This window comes from Leopardus geoffroyi, chromosome B1, assembly GCF_018350155.1.
Source record: "Leopardus geoffroyi isolate Oge1 chromosome B1, O.geoffroyi_Oge1_pat1.0, whole genome shotgun sequence".
NCBI lineage: Eukaryota > Metazoa > Chordata > Mammalia > Carnivora > Felidae > Leopardus > Leopardus geoffroyi.
The window spans coordinates 201,374,105-201,393,444 of record NC_059327.1 but is presented as its reverse complement, the minus strand read 5'-3'; the positions used below and the strand labels follow the sequence as shown (position 1 = coordinate 201,393,444).

The 19,340-nt window shown below is 51.4% G+C and overlaps 1 protein-coding gene across 8 annotated transcripts in view; it reads right to left on the bottom strand.

The window, feature by feature from the left end:
• The window catches only part of KIAA0232 (KIAA0232 ortholog), a 100,413-nt gene that overhangs the window by 23,401 nt on the left and 57,672 nt on the right, over nucleotides 1–19,340 (bottom strand). For 5 of the 8 annotated variants that reach the window (XR_006711601.1, XM_045474630.1, XM_045474635.1 and 2 more), the window contains 4 exons: nucleotides 10,812–10,878; nucleotides 9,561–9,642; nucleotides 4,238–7,535; nucleotides 2,497–2,568 (listed from right to left, as the gene is read on the bottom strand). Coding sequence is in view for 7 of the 8 variants with exons in the window: in XM_045474630.1 (XP_045330586.1) it covers nucleotides 2,497–2,568; nucleotides 4,238–7,535; nucleotides 9,561–9,642; nucleotides 10,812–10,878 (3,519 nt within the window). In the remaining variant the exon portion in view is untranslated. The remainder of the gene's footprint in view (nucleotides 1–2,496; nucleotides 2,569–4,237; nucleotides 7,536–9,560; nucleotides 9,643–10,811; nucleotides 10,879–19,340) is intronic. The other 3 variants (XM_045474632.1, XM_045474636.1, XM_045474633.1) reach the window with 1 other exon arrangement.

Genomic DNA, 19,340 nt, shown 5'->3' with positions numbered 1-19,340 from the left:
TTTTAGGATGTTTTCTGCCTCCTCCCCTGAATGTCAATCAAAGGCACAGACTTCTTGGTGCTGTTCCATGCTACACCGAACACACATCCGATGAACCCACACTATCTTACGACCTCTTTCCACTCCGCTATCTACAGCTTCTGGGTTGGTCAGCAAAGACGACCATGCTTTGCATAAATAACGTCCACTGTATGCACGGATTCAACTTCTGGTTGGCGGAGAACGGACGAAGGGAAAGTAGGCGAGAACACAGCTGGGACGGGACGGGCGCCTCTGCCGTAGCTCCGCTCTGCCTCTCCCCCAGACCCCAGACGGCTTCTCATGTGCAAGCCTGTCTTCCAATCACACCTTGGCTGAGAGCCGGCCCCGAGCACCTACTTCTTGGCAAGTCCTCCAGGCACCCCGACGTGCCCTCTCCCTGGCGCAGGCACACCAGTGAACACTATCATCAGTCACATGCTGTCGGTGAATGTCACCGGCAAGGGCAGGGCTCCGTGCGTGTCCCCAGCACCCAGCCCGGTGCCTGGACACAGTGGGCTCCCGAGAAATATTCAATGAATGAAGGAAACAGTGCAAAAACAGAGAAGACATGTATTTGGGCCAGAAAGCCTGACCAGAAACGTTTCTGGCACCAGATGGGACCCTCAAATTCCACTCTTTAGGAGCCGGAAGCTGGGTAGAGGCCCCACCCAGAACTCTCACTGAGCTCCTGGGTCTGGGAGAACAAAGGTGACTGGTGGTCCTGAGGCTACTCCGGGAAGAGTACTGTGGCCCCCCAGCCACAGTCAGCCCTCAGGTATCCGGGTCACGAGAGGAAAGGAAAGCGAATATAAATGGAGGGACGTGGAGTGTGAACAGAGAACGGGTTTTCCTTTATTGACAGCAAGTGGCAGGCAGCAGGAACCACTTGGGCTCTGTCCCGGACACTGGGGTCAGTGGCACAGGTGGGCCGGGTGCCATGCCCCAAGGGGGCCAAGGACGCGCCCCCCCCCCCCCCCCCCCCCCATTCATCAGAGCCTCTGACCGCCAGGCATCCTCTCCTGGCCGGACCACAAACTCCTGGAGACGGCTCGACCCTCTGCTGTTTCTCCGCGCTGCAAAGAGCACGGCACCAAGTTGGCGACCGAGTAAACAACAAGAAGAACATTTACGCCACAAACTTAGGCACAAACGGACACCCAAGGCACGCTCCGCTGCTCCTCACCTCTGTTCTGTACTTGAGAAGCCACGAACTAACTGCTGGCAGGTGCTCTACGCACGCGAGAAACTCCAAGCCTTTTCACCTTTGCTTGCGCTGTCCGTTCTGCCCCGAGCGCCCTGCTCCTTTCCCTTCTGCCCTGGGACACTCCGGGGTGTTCAGATAGCCTCTGGGACCCTCGCTGCTGGGAGGGCTCTGCTCTGGGCTCCCACGGCATCCTGTGCTCACCTCCGCCACACCACCTACCGTGTGACCTACAATTACATTCGCCCAAATGCCCTAAAAGATAAGGAACCGGCTACGTAAATCACAGCACATCTGTCCACACACTGGAACCGAAAAGGAAAGGCGATTATAATAAAATGCCATTTCCGTGAAAAGAAAAAAAGAAAGAAAAAACCTATGCGAATGTGTATTTGCTTCTACGTGCCTAAATATCCTGGAAGGACGTACCAGAACACATGCTCATGGCTGCTGGGGAGGGACCTGTTCACTGTGTGTATCCACCCTCCTGTACCTTCGGAGTTTGAGCCCTATGACTAAAGTGCCTACTTCAATTAAAATAATCTGCTTGCAAACTGGTCTTCGTAACAAGACTGAATTCTTCAAGAGCAAGGATGATGTCCTGTTCATCCAGGACATCTACCTTAGCGATAAGCAGGTAACAGGTATTCAAAACACGTTTGCTGAAACTGACTGAACTGAACTTTTGAAAAGAATCCACGCTCCTGGGCACCAATGCTATTAGAATTTCTACATTTTACGTTTTTTGTTTTATTTTGTCATTTCCAAGGAAACTCTGCACCCAACCCAAGGGGCTTGAACTCACCATCACCACCCTGAGATCAAAAGTCGATGCTCTGCCACTGAATAAGCCAGGTACCCCTAGAATTCCTACACGTTAGTCCACCCGCTCTGAAAAGGTGGCCTTTGAACAGTGACCTTTACCACGGGGCTCCCAGACTGCCCCCTCTCGGGAAAGGGGGGAAGACGACCCTCGGAGGGACTCCCCTAGACTGACCAGGCAGTGTGACGGTGGAAAGGTATACACTCTGCTCCAAGCCTGGCCCCGTGCTGTCCTGTCAGACCCTCTCCCAACCTCCCCATACCTCAGATCAATCTATGATGGGAGGAGCTCTGACCCTGCTCTACACCCCAGCACCTCTGCCCAGAGGCCGGGCCAAGAGCCGCGGCTGCAGGGAGACCAGCAGACAACCCCGCAAGGCCCTCTGTGGACTTTACTAGAGGCCTTCCAAGACAACCCAGAATGCTGATAACACGTAAATCCATCAACATACTAGAAAGCGAAGGAATATGGCAGTGGTATGATGAAGAATCTCGCTTCTTCCCTCTTTTTCTTTCTTCCCAATCTGGAACCAGGTGAAATACAAAGTACATAAAGGAAAATTCGAGGATAAAAAGAGGGGCAACAAACAGACAGATAAAGGCTAACAACATTATTGGTTTTCTTTCTTGGCAGCTCGGATTTCAACGTTTCAATGGGATTCAGTTCACACCTACAGGTCTCTGGGCAAGCTAACCAGAGCAGCGACTCTCTGTGGGGCTTCCTCCCATCACGAGTACCCGCGTCCCACCTAGGCACTGACCCCGCAAGGGAGGAAGGCAGAGTCTATATCCGTAAGGAGCTTATAACCTAACAAGAAAAAGTACATACATGACTCACGAAAAATGGGAAATGTGGGGCGCCTGGGTGGCTCAGTCGGTTAACTGTCCAACTCGGGGTCAGGTCACGATCTCGTGGCTCGGGAGTTCGAGCCCCGCGCTGGGCTCCGTGCTGACAGCCCAGAGCCTGGAGCCTGCTTCCGACTCTGTCTTCTCTTGCTCTGCCCCTCCCCTGCTCACACTCTGTCTCTGTCTCTCTCTCAAAAATAAGCAAGCATTAAAAAAAAAGAAAAAAAAAAAGGAAAATGCAATAGACAAAGAGGCACAGGGTGCATGAGAAGTAAGAGAAGGGAGAAGTTACTTCCGATGCTGGTGGGGGTGGAGAAGGAGAGAGGGAAGGAATCAGGGAGCGGGTCAAAAGGCGGTGGGGTCTGGAGAGCCTCTTGGTACAGGGGGGTACAGGTAGGATTTAGACACAGGAGAGGTGGGTGGAGCGGGCACGGGGACAGATGGCAGGTAGGACATCTAGTGGCTCTCTGGCCACTCGCGGCAGGACTTGTAAACACCTCCAACTATCTTTTCAATAAGCTGCTCCTGGAAAAAGGCCAGGCACGGCCAAATAACGGTTGGGCAACAGGCAGATCACTGTGCTTTGTTGTGAAACAGGTTATTACCTCAAGTGTGATTTCTAGCACACTCAATTGAACCTCGAACCACTTCTCAGGAACAAAGGGGATCGTGACTCCCATTCACAAAACGACTACTACTAATGAACCTCGTCTGACAGACTCAACACGCAATCCACACAGCTCGAGGAGTATGTACTTGGTACAAAGCGAGGAACGTCATCGTGGTTCTGCGGAAGCCCTTCTGCCACATCTGGACCGTGGGCTAGTTTTCACGCGTACCACAATCCACGCGAGAGCACTCGACACAGACGTGGTTTATTTTACGTGTGAAACTAAGTTTCAAACCGATCAGCCTCTCGGAGGCCCTCGGGCGGGCTCGCTCGCTCGCTACTTAAAGAAACCGTCCGCTTCGGCTTCCAAAGAGCAAAGGGCCTTCTGCGGAGTTCGGAGCCACTGGCCCGATCCATCACCTTCCCAGTCTGGAACGCTGGAGGATGAGGTTCTGCCTGACGCACGGTACGTGCGGATCAAGACAACACTCGAGAAGCTCCTATCCTGTGATTTAAAAATGTCTTTCCTCTGCAGAAGACGTCTCCTGTCTGGCTCAAATTTATAAACATCAAATCCACTTTAAGTCCTTATGTAAAGTCATGAGAACGTAAGTTTTAAGACATTTAAGCTGATTTCCCAATAACTGAACCCTATCCTTCACCGCCCGATACGGCTGTCCTTACATTCAAGTCCAATCCACAGCGTTCATCACGTACCAACACACGCACACACCTACCTCTTCCAGCTGTCCCGAAGAAACTGGATTATCTTCGTAAGCAGGAAACTGACAACCTGCTTTGCAACTGCAAAAATTATTAATTTCTTCCTCGCATTGTGCCATTATTTTACAATTTGCTTCTGAGCTTTCTAAAGCAATTTCCGGAGATTCATTCATGCTACACTCCAAACACTGATTCCGCTTCCCCGCTGGCAGAATCCCGGCTGATTCCTCCTGAGAATCCAGTGATGTCTGAGCGCTCTTTTCCATGCCAGACTTTTTTAACCTGGGAAGGAATTTTCCAGACTCGAGCTCCGATTTTCCATAGTAATGGCCTTCTTTCTCCGCATCTTCTTCCAGGGGCTGGAGATCTGCCTGTGGATCTTCAAACGCATCGGCTTGAGAAGGAATGGGAATATTTGCTTCCTCTTTCTCAGATTCAAATTCCGACTCACTTCCTCCTCCTGGGGACAGCTCAGACGCAGAAATGGGGCGGAAGTGAGTCCTCGGAGAGATCCGAATAGCCCTGTACTGTGTTCTGTCGACGCCACATATCCTGGGGTGGAAAACTTCGCCGTCCGAATCAGAGCACAGGATGGATTTCGGTTTAAAACTGGGGCTGAAAGAGGCAATCCCTTCGGGTTCGAATGAACACTCCACGTGAAGAACTTGTGAGAACGGATTGCTTAAGTCAAAGGAAGAGAAGGAATATTCAAGCCCAGGATCCTCAACCTGAAAGTTACCACAAGCTCCTAGTAAGTCTTCATGGAAGATAAAAGAAAATCCCTTATTTAATCCATTTTCCCCACTCCTCGGCGGATCGTTCTGCTCAAACGACACGAAGGGTTTCCACAACTGCCTGTGACCGGGAGCGAAACTGTTTCCCGGGGTCATGAAGACGTCCGTACCTGCTATGGTCACCACGTCAGAGGCCGCGCACTGCAGCAGGCTTCCTTTCGTGGGACCGGGCGGGACGACCGCCCACTCCCCGTCACTGCTGAAGGTCTTGAGTTCTCCGTAAACTCCTCCGAGAATGAAGGTGTTCTCTTTGTCCTGGGCCACGTCCCAAGGTTTCGAGGGTGTCGTGTAGTCGCCACCGTCCACCTTCGACAGCTCCCCGGACGCGAAAGCTCTCTTCTCCGGGCTCTCCTTCTGGCCCTCCCACAGACGGTACTCCGACCTCTGCACGGCCTTGCTGGGCTCCCGGAGGGTCTCCGCCTCGGCCTCGGCGTCCAGGCAGCAGCAGTAGTTGGTGACATCTGTCGGGAACAACTCCTCGTCCGTTCGCTCCACGTCCGCCGTAGCGACAGAACCCCCGTCTGCCATCTTTGTCCAAATGTCTTTAATGACCCCTGAGCTGTAACCGCCTCCACGTGGACTGCTCTCGCCACACCCTCGCGCAGTTTCCAAGGTTTTGGGTTCCGCCTTTTGTTCCAGCTGAATACCGCAGACAGATTCTAGTTTCGATGTTTGTTTGAAGACTAAGGTGGGAATTTCTCCCAACGTTCTACTGTTTTGCTGGCAAGTTTCGTCTTGCAGGAAATCTAGAAGTTCTTCATCTACATAATTTGACGAGACTCTAGGAACCACATAATTCATATCTTCTGCGTTAAACTGCGTGGACTCTTCAAACTGAATATTTAGCGTCTCGTTGTCTGAACGCGTCTCTTCCGAATGGGACCATGGGCTACAAGTTCTTGTTGAGAGATTAGAACAGTGTTCGTTTTCTTCAAAGGCACTATTTTTGGTCCATATTAGCAATCTAGACTGTGTTTTCCCAAGCATATTAGCACTAGAATCTGTATTTTCATTCCCCAAGTTGAGTGTTTCAAAAGAAAACGGTAAAACAGAATTACTGCATTGCACTTCAAACACTGAAAAACAAGAGTTTATACCAGATCCTTCATTAATATCTGAAAAGAGCTCCTGATTGCCAGCAAGCAAATGTGGATTGAGCGCCGTGCTGTCCAAGATCGGGGAGAGTCTGATTGGAGAATCCCCCCCAAAACTCTCCCCGTCGGCATCGCCCGAGCTGGATGAACAGCACTCCCAGAACTGAGCCAGATTGCCGAGGTCTTGCAGGAATAAACCCTCGGCGCCCACGGAGCTGGTAGAATCTGTCCATATTGCACGTTCCCCTTGCAACTCCATTCCATCTAACACTATGCAACATTCCGCCTCAAAATCGGTTTTCTCTTTGCTTTTTTGTCGAATCATATTCAAAATCCGACTTTCTCCTTGCGTGGTTTCTGAGGCACCAGGATCCAACATGGATTGATCAATGTCCACTTCATAGAAGTGTGTTAATTCTGACAGATGAATACCATCCAGATATTTGTTGTCCTCCGGGAGAGGACAGAGCGAGGTCCCAGTGAGGTCAACATCCTCATTGATGACCGCAGGCATTTCTACAAAATGACCATCGATGAAAGTACCTGCTGCGAGGTATGTTTTATGCATATTATTGTTGCTGATACAAAGACCGTGCACGGACTCTGACAACTCGTCCACCGCCTCCGACGGCAGGTCGCTCGCATCCGGTCTGTTTCGGTAGGTGGTCTCTAGTTTGCTTTTCCTGCTCAGAGGAACGAAATACTCGGCAATCGGCTCCGTGTACCACAGCGGCTCCTCCTTGTACTCCCTGTCGTTTCTGCTCTCCAGGGACAGGTCTCTTCCTTCGGCGCTCCCGGGGTCTCTCCTCCCCGGGTCCTTCAGGGGCCTCTTCCCGCGCCGGCACAGCGGCTTGACGGGGCCGCCGCCACCACCGCTGCCGCTGCTGCTGCTGCCGGCGGCGTGGACGGCCCGCTCGGCCTTGTCGCCGGGCTTCAGCGACAGCCTGCCCGGCCCGTTCCGCCCTTTCTTGTTCCGAACTTCTCGCGTCTTGTGTCGGACTTTCACGCACTTCACGGAGGCTTTTAGTTCTCCCCGAGGACCGCTCGAACTTGAGCCCGCTTCACTCGAGCCGGAGGACCACGAGCGAGGGCGAATCCGTCCCTCAGGTTTGTGTCGGACCTGCTTTTTGTACAGGGCGGGCTTCTCTTCCGTGGCGCCGTGCCCGAACCTGTCCTCCTTCTCGCTTCTGCTCTTGCTCTGGGCTCTCTCGTGTGCAGCGGTGCCCGCCTCGCGGCTTCTCTCCTTGCTCGCTTCGCCTTCGCTGTTGCAGTCTTTGGGGGAGGACGTGTCTGTGCTGGCGGGAGGCGCCGTGGACGACGACGACGAGCTGGAGTAAGAACAGACTTTAGACCTGTTCCACACGGTCATGATCTCCTGCAGGCAGACCGGCTTCTCGGACAGCGGTGGGAACGCTTCGTAGTACCTGAAACACAGAGGGAAGGCTTCAAGGCGGGCACTCAGACGTACGAGACACAGCAGGCGACATCGCCTCCCGTTTTAACAGCCACCACTGACGTCACCCACGAACCAGGAACTTTAAAGCCAAAAACGAGCGACACAGCGAAACACGCCTTACGTTTAGTCCCGTGTCTTGAGCAACTTTATGTTCAGCACGGACACGAGCCCTCGGAGGATATTTAGAGGATTGGGAAGAGGACGGTTTTCGTCCTTCAGGTCTTAACTGAGAAGTCACAAAGGACAAATACAATGCAGTGGCAAGCAAGTCATCTCTTGGTAAGAAATAGCTGCATCTGAGTCTCCGCTCACCTGACTTACTATGCTGGTGACTTGAAGCTCGTTATCTGCGGTCCGTCCCGTCCGCATTCTCAGCCTTACAAGGGCGGCCACGGGACTTCTCTCCCGAGGCCCTTTGGAGCACGGGGAGGGGAGGAATTTGAAAGCTGGAGCGCATGAGCTCTGAAGCCACGCTCCCCGACTGGGAACCTTGACGCTGCCCTGACTAGCTGTGTGACCTCAGGCATGTGACAGAACATCTCCGCAGCCTAGGAAACACACGTAATACTTTTAACTGCCTCACAGAGCTGTGAGGAGCAAAGGAATTAATGTACAAGAGAAGCAGGAATATTATGGGACTGTTGTCACCGTTACATTTTCTCAGGAGCCATGCCCGGCATTAAGTCAGACACGGCACAGATGAGGAAGGGTACTCGGGTTGTTTGGGCAAGAGGATGCTGGTGCGGCCCAGAACCATTAGGAAAAGTGGACCACAGCAGAGCCCTGACGTTCCAGAAACGTCGCAGTCTGGGGAGTACCACTTGTGAGGCACAGGAACCTGTGTGCACACGAAACCCGAGGAGGCCAGCGACTACTGGAAATGCAGGGTAGGTAGAGCCACGGAGCCTGCTTGTACAGGGCCTGAAAACAAGGAAGACGACTTTCCAATCTGCCAAGAAGCCGGTAGTCCCGGCAAATCTCAGAACAAGACGGACTGCCAAAGCAAGAATCTAGAGTCGGGTTGCCTACCAAGGGTACTCTGGAGGCAACAGTCAAGGTCACATGTGAGGTGACAAAAGGCCATGTTTTCGAAGGGCCTATGTTTGATTCTCCTTTCCAGTCTCTACCAGAGCTGTCTAATGGGAATACATCGTGAACCTCACAGAGAATTTTTGACCTCCCAGGAGTCACATTAAAAGTGCAAGAAAACACAGGTGAAAGGGAATCCAATGATGTAGTTTACTTAACCAAATATATCCGCATCATCCTTGCAACATATAATTGATATTTTAAAATATTAATGTAATATTTTACATTCCTTTTTATACCAAATTTGGAATCTCATGAGAGTTCTATATTTACAGCACATCTCAATTTGAAGTGGCCACATTTCAAGTGCTAAACAGCCACACGTGACTTACGGCGGCCACACTGGACAGCAAGCACCTGTCCACATCAACCAATAAAAGCTATTTTCACCTGAAGTTCTACAAGTTCGTAAGATTCAAATAAACTGTACAATAAGCAAGTTCTGCTTATAAAGCAGCTGATTTCACCGGCCATCTACAAACAAAGGACTCAGAGCACCTTCAGGAAACAAGCTTGACAAGGTCAATGACTCGCCCACACTTCTTTGTACGCAGCTGTGGAACCCCACTTTCCCTGCGTGCAGAACAAGGGCGAGCCCACTTTCTCACAGCCGTCTCCGGGGACTGGTGTGACGGTACACTGGGTGCACAGTCAGTAACAACCGTGTTTCATTCGCTCACCCAGTTCCCAAATCCTGATTCAGTACGTATGACAAGGACAGGACCGTCTCATTCACCTCTGAATCCTCAGTGTCACACACACAGTTAGTGCTCAACACATGTTTCCTGGATTATAAAATGGGAGACTGAATACAAGACAACGAACAAAACCGGTAAAGCACACAGCAGTTATTAGTCGGATTTTTAACCATGCACATTTTGTTAATGAATACAATCTTACATACATTTCCACTTGATCCTTTGCTGTAGGGGATAATTCTGCCTCTGGAGAGGGAGACCCCTCTAACTTTTTGTGAATCTTCTCTTCTGTTATGAAACAAAAATTCAGAAAGATTGGTCTTATATCTAGTTAACAAATGATTTTTTTTTTTTTTTTTTTTAAGTTTCTCAAGGAACGTTAGTCGGAAATCATATAGGCTTAGTGGCTTGAAAAGAACTCTATACCCATTTGCCTTCTTATTCAATAATGACCTACTTCTTCACAGCACCAGAGGGAATTCTCTAGCTTCACCATACTGATGGGGGGCTGAGGGGTGAGAGCTGTTCGCCTCATCACTGACACGGGGCTCTAGAGGCACCTGACTGACAGACTGACGTCCCCTATTAATTACAGCAGAAGGAGAGAGACCATCTGTTTAATTCCAGAAATTATTTTCTCGTTAAATTCCCCACTCATGGACTTTGTACTGACTCCTCTCAACCGATATGAATCTGTTAAGAAAATCCATTACGATCAGCTCTCTTACAACATCTCTGAGCAAGGGCTGTGTTTCAATAAAACTGAAGCAAAGGGCTATACTCTCAGCTGAGCTCATGGTACCTACATGCCTTAGGTTAAAAACAAACAAACTGTGCCCTTAGAAGGAAGGCTCAAGGGTCACTGGGCAGCAAAATGGCCATGAAGAGGGCAAGAAAAACCAAGACCCTTAACTTTAACACATAGCTTTCACTCCAAGGGCTTGCAGAAAAGTTGGCCCAAGAAGCCATGAGGATTCACGAGTCGAAAAGACTTTAACGAGCTTCAAAGACTGCCCTTCCAAAAAACCTCCAAGAGTCAAGGCAGAAATTCCTGTCAAATCTGAAATAATCACTGTCAACACCCTCGGAGGCCTTGATGTCAACAGGCAGATATTCACGGGGCACAAGGATGGGAAGGAGGAAATACCGCTCCCGATCCCGATCCCTGGATTTTGATGTGAACGTGACACCAAACATCCCTCCATCGTGAGGGCGCCCGTGGATTAAGTGACTCCTCTGACAGCAGGGACCTATCGACAAGGGACCGCTAAGGGTGACCCAGAAGCCACTAAGAACTGAAGACACAGCATGATGCTGCCATGGAGATACACTGAACACAAAGACTTTCTTCTTCTGTCTCTGGCCGATCCTAGGGTGTCCTCAACCATCTCCGTTGGTGCCCGCGGCCCTGGTGCGAACGGCCCACTGTGTGCAGGCCCTCCAGGGGCTACGCTCACCTTGCTTACTCTGCAGGTCTTTCAGTCTGGAGCAGAGCTCCTCCACCAGAGTCTCGATACCAGAGCTCTGCGTGAGAACAAAACACACATTAGTTTACTGCCAGGTATATAAAAAATCAGGTATCTGTACACCCTTGCTTTAACATAAAGGTCTTACAAATCTTCCACGTTCCAAATGAAATGCATTATCAATACGTAAACAACACAAGAGTTGAAAAGCTACAGGTTTGCTGATCCAATTTAGTACACATATTTTACTAGTAAAGTATATTCAACGGCACCTGCTGATAAAATGTGAAAGTATGAATGTGCCGCCCAGAATGGCTGGTCTTCCCAGGGGTATGGTGTGTCACCCACGGTGCAGCCTACGGACCTAAACACTCATCGTACGGCCAACGGTCACCATCAAAAACAATATTCGATATCTGCGTGAGGAAATCTCGTACCGGACTCGGTACAAAGAGGGGGAAAAAAGTCACAAACATCGCGTGCAGCTCCTCTGGGAGCTCATGGTCTAGAGAAAACAAGGCAATTGGGTTCTTTTCTCCAGTGAACACTGACGACTGAAACAAGAAAGCACTCGGAGCCACGGCCCTGAGCGAGTGTGAGAGCTTTGTCTTCTCTTAAAGGTCACGAGCAGGGCACAGAAGAGCCTGAAACTGCGAGGGTAACAAGAAGAGCCAAAGCTCCCGGAGGGACAGATGCTGGAAACACGCACAAACAAATAATCGTTTGCTACGAAGACTTTGAAACTTGAAAGTTTTTCTATTTCTCACAGGAAGAAAGAAAAGTCCTTCACAGAGTATGAAAAGGGAAGACGAATTTCCAAGGACCTTTACTCAGTGGTCGAAGGTCCTATTTAAACCGGAACGGAGTCTCTCTCCGGTGGGCGCGATCCGGACAGGTGCACAGGACTCCGCTCCACCCGCCGCCCTCATGGGGCCTTGAGGGGCTAAAAATAGAACTGTTCCCCATTCACTGAACTCAAAATGACTCAGCACAAGTATTACAGACATCCTAAACAAGAAACCACAAGTTCCAGTCTGAACAGCAGGAAACAGCGCAGTGAAAATGGTTAATTGTAGACGCTGCCAGTTACACTCTATCCCTGACATATCACAGCTTTTAGTAGGGACGCAGGACAGAGGGCGACAGGCAATGGGCCACAGAAGGGCTGTCCCTCCCTTAAAAACACCCCTAAGACCCGTGGCAAATGTTAGTCACAAACACTGCTCTGACCACATAATTCCATCAGGAAGACTCTGCTTACCATAACGTGCAAGGTGTGATGAATACGGTTGTTTTAGTCCATTTCCTCCAGACCACGAACCTAACACCGGTGTCAGCTGACCCGCTGCTCGCTGCACGCTGTTCTCTACAGCGAGCCTATGTCACTGTGTTTCTAAACCTAGCGCCAGTCTCCAGGGCCGAGGGCCGAGCCTCTCGGGATCACCATTCAACTTCGCTCAGGTCCCCGCGCCGGCCGGCCATTTAATATTCTACACGGAACGATCCTCCTCACTAGTGACTACACAGTATTTCTTTTTTACGCTTTGTTTTGGAAATTACCTCCGCACATCTGTGAGGTTTACTGGCTCTGGACGGTAAGGCAGCTTGAAGTATACGCATCTGCTCTCCTAGCCACGTGGCAACGAAACGGAGAGCTTACTCCCGAACACGGCTACGAGCACGCTCCACCCCCCAGGTTCTGTCCTCTTTCCCCGACTACTGCAGCATCCTACTTAGGTGGAAAATAATCATCAGATCGTTGGGCTGGGCCTGAAAGCTGAGGAACAGAAAGGGCCACCAAAAGCAGCCTCGTCCCCGGTCGTCTCCCGGCAGGTACTGTTCAGTGTTCACCTGGAGCCGGTGGCGATAAATTCTGCGTACTTTCCCAATTATGATATAAGCCGTTGGATGTTTTACGAGTGTACCACGTCCACGAGGGCACTCAAGGGTACTTGAGAGCCTGTGGTGTCCGAAGAAATAAAGTAAACGAGACCGGTTTTAGTGACAGCTGTAAGGGAGAACACGCTGTAGGTGTACAAGATGCTCCCATTCCGGCCGAGCTCACACACTGCTGTTCCTAACTGCACTGCCTACAGGTACGGCCCAGGATCCCAGGAGCGTGTTTGAAAGGGCCCCCCCGCACAGTAAGAGCAGCTAAAATTCAAGTACCGGAACTCCAAATCTGGAAACTGGTGATGCACACGTGGGGACTGGCAAGTTTCTGAATGCATGACCATTCACTGCTTTATCACTGGCTCAGCCAACGGTCATGAGCAGGGTCGGTCGTGAGCACACCTGGGCTGGGCGTGACCCACGGACAGGCAGGACCCTGTCCTCTGGGGGTTTACACTGTAGTAGCGCCTACTGCTCAGAAGAAATGGGCTCCCACGTCCCACCGGCCTGGGTCTGAATTCGCACCCCGCCACACATGCACCGGGAAGCAGGGCCCATGTGCTGCTTTACCCGTGACCCTGAGACCACACTTTCCCCCTCAAAAGGCTCGAGGCCCAACGAGGATGATGTACACGTGAGGCCCCGTCAGAATGCCAGTCACATCAGTCATCTAAACGTCGATGCCACTTCTAGATTTTGTTGATGTTTTTCATTTTCCAGAATGTCCCTATTGGATTCCCAATTTCTAAAATGCCCTTAAATTCTGCTCTGGGGGCACCTGGGTAGCTCAGTAGGTTAACTGTCCGACTTCGGCTCAGATCGTGATCTCACGATTCAGGAGTCTGAGCCCCGCATCGGGCTCTGTGCTGACAGTTCGCAGCCTAGAGCCTGCTTCCGATTCTGCGTCTCCCTCTCTCTCTCCGTCCCTCCTCTGCTTGTGCTCTCTCAAAAATAAATAAACATTAATAAATAAATAAATTTTGCTCTGATTGGAGTTTGAGGTTGGAGGAGTAAGAAAGATAATTAACCTGACCCAGAGAACCCCAAGTCCTCTGGATTCTGCCCGGGCAGGGGGCCCCCACATGGCCATGCCCTCTCACAGAAGCTCGGGGTAAAGCTAAAGGCCCGGGCTTTCCATGGAGACCCAGCCTCGGTCAGACTCTGCAGCTACTGTCCCGCTGCTTCCGGCAAATTCTCTCGTTGGTTCCCATCTTCAGGATGTCTCCGCCCTCTCCACGCCAGCCATCCTCCTCATCACCAACATAAAGGAAACACAGCCAATCGCACACACTCCCCCACCCCGTTCTCTCTCCTCTCCACGTCCAGAGGTTTCTGTCGCCATTCTAACCAACTCAAAGGTTCACCTTTTATGGACAGATGGTTTGAACTGGGAATTTCCTAACTGCTGGACAGACACTCCCACCCCAGGCCTGCGGTCACTAACCAATGACACTCGGGGACCTCGAGCTGCCCGGTCCGCTCACGGTGATGTGAGAGTCAAAACAGGTCTGGGTTTGAACACCATCCCAGGGCTCGCCCCGTGACGCTCCCTAAATCGTTCACCCACCACAGACTCGCTTTCCACACCCGGAAAATGGTGTGGAAAATTCCGCGGGGGATTTCCTCCGCTCCACCTTCCAACCCTTGTGCTGAGCTTTTTCGTTTGTACTATCACATTCAGAACGTGAGGAGGTCATCCAGTCCCCTGAATGTCTCTTCCTCATCCTCAAGGCTACGGCAGCTGGACGGCGATTCGGACAATTCGCCGGCTTTCATTCACCCCTGCGTCTCCATTAAGGTATCTCACACCCTCCCTCCCGGGAGCCCGGTGTCCCCTCCTGCCTCCATCCCCACCAGGATGGAAAAGTGTAGCACTCTGTGCCCCCGGGAACTGTGTCTGCAGGCATGCAGCCCCAGCACCGGCCCCACCCACGGTGGGGCGCCAGCCAGGGCCCCCCACCCCTACCCTCTTGGAATGCTAACTCCTGGGCCCCCTGCACATACAGACCTACGCTGGCCGTGCGGCCGTCACAGCCAGCCTCCCCGCCGAGAGGCCAGACAAGCGAGGAGAGCAGCCTGGATCTTCCGGTCCCAGGGCCACTGGACTGCAGCAGCGTGAGACCCCACACAAGACCAGCCACGGAAGAACCTCCCAGCCGAGCCCTGGCTCACCCACACGACTGGGAGCAAGCCAGACGGCTAGTGTAAGTCACCCAGCTGTGGGGTATTTTGTCATGCGGAAGCAACCCAGGTACAGACGGCCCGACACTCCTCTGCTCAGACCCACCCTGCATGGGCACGGAGCTCTTTTACAATTTTTCAGATCTCGGGTTTTAACGTTTATTTATTTTGGGACAGAGAGAGACAGAGCATGAACAGGGGAGGGGCAGAGAGAGAGGGAGACACAGAGTTGGAAGCAGGCTCCAGGCTCCGAGCCATCAGCCCAGAGCCCGACGCGGGGCTCGAACTCACAGACCGCGAGATCGTGACCTGGCTGAAGTCAGACGCTTAACCGACTGTGCCACCCAGGCGCCCCAATCGGGTTTTAATTTCTAAAGCAGAGTTGGAAGATTCGTGGGAGGAAACCCAACTAGATACCGAGGCAGGATTACTGGTGACGATTCACTGTGAAGGACCACTTTCATTTTAAAAACCTTTTTAAAACTTAGAACTAAGTTAATGTTAAGCCAGTAAACAAAAGAGCACCAGGGGAGACAAGGGAGAACGCACACCAGCGTTCACTAGCTCACGCCTTTGGCAGCCAGGGAAGTTAGAGGAACAGGTGAGGCGGTCGGGCATAGCGCGACAGGAAGTGGTGGGTGAGGCGTGGGCTGTGCGGAACAAACATCCCTGGCCTACGGCCGAAGATTTAAAAAACATTAAAAACCCAAACAAATGAAAAGCTGTTTCTGCCACGGCACCTGCACGAGGGCTGTGATTCCCGCCCTCGACCACAGGAAGAGCTACAAAAATCTACCCGCTGGCTACCTCCAGCTCTCACGTACATCTGCTCTCTAGAATACGATGTGAGAGGAGAGAGACAGCCACTGGATAAATATCGTCACATACCCGGGAGGACAAGATCTACATCTTCTTAGAACGATGGGCAAAAGACAGTTATTTGTCACAGAAAGTAGAGGATGTCAGCCTCTGTTGTAAGTAACTATCAAATAGATTAATCAAGCCTTAGAAAAAAGTTAACTGTGCTCTGTATCATCTTTAGCGGGGCAATGGGACGCCAGGAGTGCGTGATGCGGGTACATCAGGCGCGCCGTCCCGTGTAAACGCCAGACAAGTCATTGGACTCCTCTGGGCCCCCATCTCACTGTCTACAAAGAAAGAACGCTTCAGCTGGAGCAAAGCTCTTCAACCCTCCTGTTCCATCGCCACACCTCGTTTGTTTAGGCAGACCCTATGTGTAGAAAAATGTTCTGTTGCTTACTTTACTTTGGAAACGGCAGTTTCTTTTCCCTTCAGACACCCACACTCCTCCGGTAGGTAGCAACTAGACTTCCTGAAGGAGATTCAGGCACAGAGGCTTGTTGGGCTCTGGGTCAAATGTTCGGATACACTATTCCTCACACCTCACGGTTCAATTAACAAGAGTAGCCCAGTTCCTCAACACAGAATTTAACAGTTATCTTTAATCTAGAAAGCACAAGCTCTTAAAGAAGCCAAGAGTGGGCACATAAGGAAAGAATGCACGTAACAACAGGTTAGTGTATCTTTCTGGTTAGTCCCGTAGCTTTCACCAAATAAAAGCCTGTGATGGTAAAACAGTTAAAACACCCTGACTCTAATCCAGCAATCTGACACCCACATATCAACTCCAGAAAAGCCCTGTGTGCGCAAGGATGTGCGTGCAGAGTGCTCCCCGGACGACCTCTAGAAAAGCCCTGTGTGTGCATGAGGGCACACGTATGCAGAGTGCTCCCCGGACAAGCCTTGCGTGTGCACAAGGACACGTGTACACAGTGCTCCCTACTGTACTCTTTATTAACAGTCAAAAATGGGACAGAATCGAAAGGTCCATTGCCAGAAGAATAAACAGCTATATGGTCTTACAATGGGCAACTGTTTAGCAGTGAAAAGGAGTTAATCGCGTTATCAAACACAGATAAAACTTCAAAACTGTTGACTAAAAGAAGTTGTAAAATATGTGCAGTGTGGCTCCGCTCACATAAAGTTAACACGTGAAAGTCTCCCACTGGTGTGCTCCCGAAGCAGTGTTTAGTGAAAGTATACAGATATGCACGGGAAGGACAAGTCCACGTTCAGGACAGCGGGAGCACCTGAGAGATACGGACAAACGCGCCGTTGGGAAAGAGCGCAGCGGGGGGAGGGGGGCTTTGCTTGTAAGAACTTACTTCTGAAGCCAGGCACACGGCTATTCAATGCCCCGTATTCTCTGTACCTTCCCCCGTCTGCCTCTGCACCCTCGCGCACTCGGTCCTTTTTACGTCCCACGCCACAGCACCTCACATGCCTCTGTTTTGCCCTTTCACTCCCCTCAGCCACAGATTTTATAGCAGCTGTTCCCCCTTTCTTGCCTGTCTCCTACCCTTACTTCTTGACATTTAAAAGTCAGGAATTTCCTGCAGAAACCACAATTTCCCACCTTTCCTAAAGCGAGCTCAGAAGTTCTGGCCCCATCAGGACCACATCTGCCATGGCCGCCACCAGCTAGCGTGGGGCTGGGCCGGTGCCCCACAGGCCTCACCGCACCTTACTGTCTTCCTTATGCAGCTTCCCACCTGGCCCCAGAGACAGGGGCGCGACAGGTCTGGGCGAGATACACACACAAGCCAACAGTCTATTGTCCAGCCTCCTCCAGAACCACCCAGCCGCCTTCCGGAGTCTCCACTTGGCCCTCTCCCTGGGAGCTCACATTCAAAGCTCTATTCACACCCTCACCCACCCACCCACCCACCCACGGATTAGTGTTTCTTCCCTGATTTCCTTTCCTCAGACATGAAAATTCCATTCTTGCAGCTGCTCAGACCAGAAACCTTGGCTATCCCTCGCTGGGTTCCTCCCTCTTCTCCACTCCAAATGGGGCCGTCAGCTCTACCTTCAAAATATATCTAGAATCCAACTAGCGCTCACGGTCCTCTACCTTCCAGACCACCGCTTTCTCGGAGTCTTCCCCTGCACCCCCACCACCCCCAGCCCAGCGGCCCATGGGGCCCTATCAGTGTCAAAGTCAGGTTACACTAGCCTCTGCTCCAGACCCTCCAGCCTTCTGCTACCTCCCCAAGGAAGAGCCAAAACCCTCCCAACGGCCTCCAGGTGCCCTGAATGCCCCTCCCTCCACCTAGAGTGAGGAGATAAGGCCAAGGCTTCTTCGGCAGGGCTGGCTGTGACCGCACAGCCACCGTGAGCCTTCTCAGCTTTAGCCACGGGCTTCTCAGGGGTCTGGCCCATAGGGGGAGCACAGCCTCACCTCTTGCACAGCTCAGAATCTCCTACATTTTAAGTGCTCCATAAATGTTAGTTACCATTGTTCTGATCCTTGTTTTATTATCCAGAACGAGTTAAGTTCAGAAGTCAGTGTGCAAATACATCGTCAAAATTAACTTTAACAGTAAACTGCCAGGAAACACGTAACATGGTTTTTGTATCTTGTACATCCAACCCGGCACAGCCTACGAACAACACGTATGCAAATACTACGATGGAGTATTATTACTCTTACTGGCGGGTTTCGGTCAGTGTGAGAACATGAGCAACTGAAGAAGGGCCCCGCTGTAGCCGGGGCATCAATCCTCTGCGAGGCTCTTCGATGGGGTGGGTGGGGCAGGACGACACCCAAAACGTAAAGCTATACTGCCTCTGAGCCTCACTTACGGCCCCCCCTCGGCCGGGGGCAGCTCCTCATCTTCCAAGGACGCCCCCAAATGGACAGCGAACTACCACCTTTAGTTCAGTTTTCAGAAGCTCCATTAAAACAAGCAGAAACAGAACTACTTATTATGAAAACAAAACTAAAACAATATGAAAAGCCTTAACTCTGGGGACAGAGAAGGCAGAGCCAACTAAACTTGAGGATTGTCAATAACGATAGCTGACAAACCTCAATGCTCTTTTATGTTTCTTAAAACGGGGCAAGGGATCTGGATATATTCAACCTCAGGCACATGCCACGTCCACTGACAACAGAGACAGAGAGCTCAGGAAAGCATCACTTAATAAAAGCACATTTGGGGGACGTGTGAGCTGCACCAGCCCCATTACGGGCCCTGTTACAACTGCAGCCACAGCAGGTGCAAAACATGCTACAGAAAATGAATGGCCAAGGGCTGGGGGAAGGTTGGGGGGGGGGGTTCAGTCGGTTGAGCGTCCGACTCTAGGCTTCGGCTCAGCTCATGTCACGGTTTGTGGGTTCAAGCCCCACGTCGGGCTCCGTGCCAACAGCACAGAGCCTGCTTGGGATCCTCTCTTTCTCCCCTTCTGTCTGCCCCTCCCTGCTCACACACACACACTCTCTCAAAAATAAACATTCAAAAAAAAAAAAAGAAAATGGCTGGCCAGAGAACTGTGTGTTATTTGCACGTGCAAGCAAAGGGAACCGCAGAGGCAGTTTCAGCAGAACCTAACAAACAGCAAGGCCCGTGAGGGTCATGATCT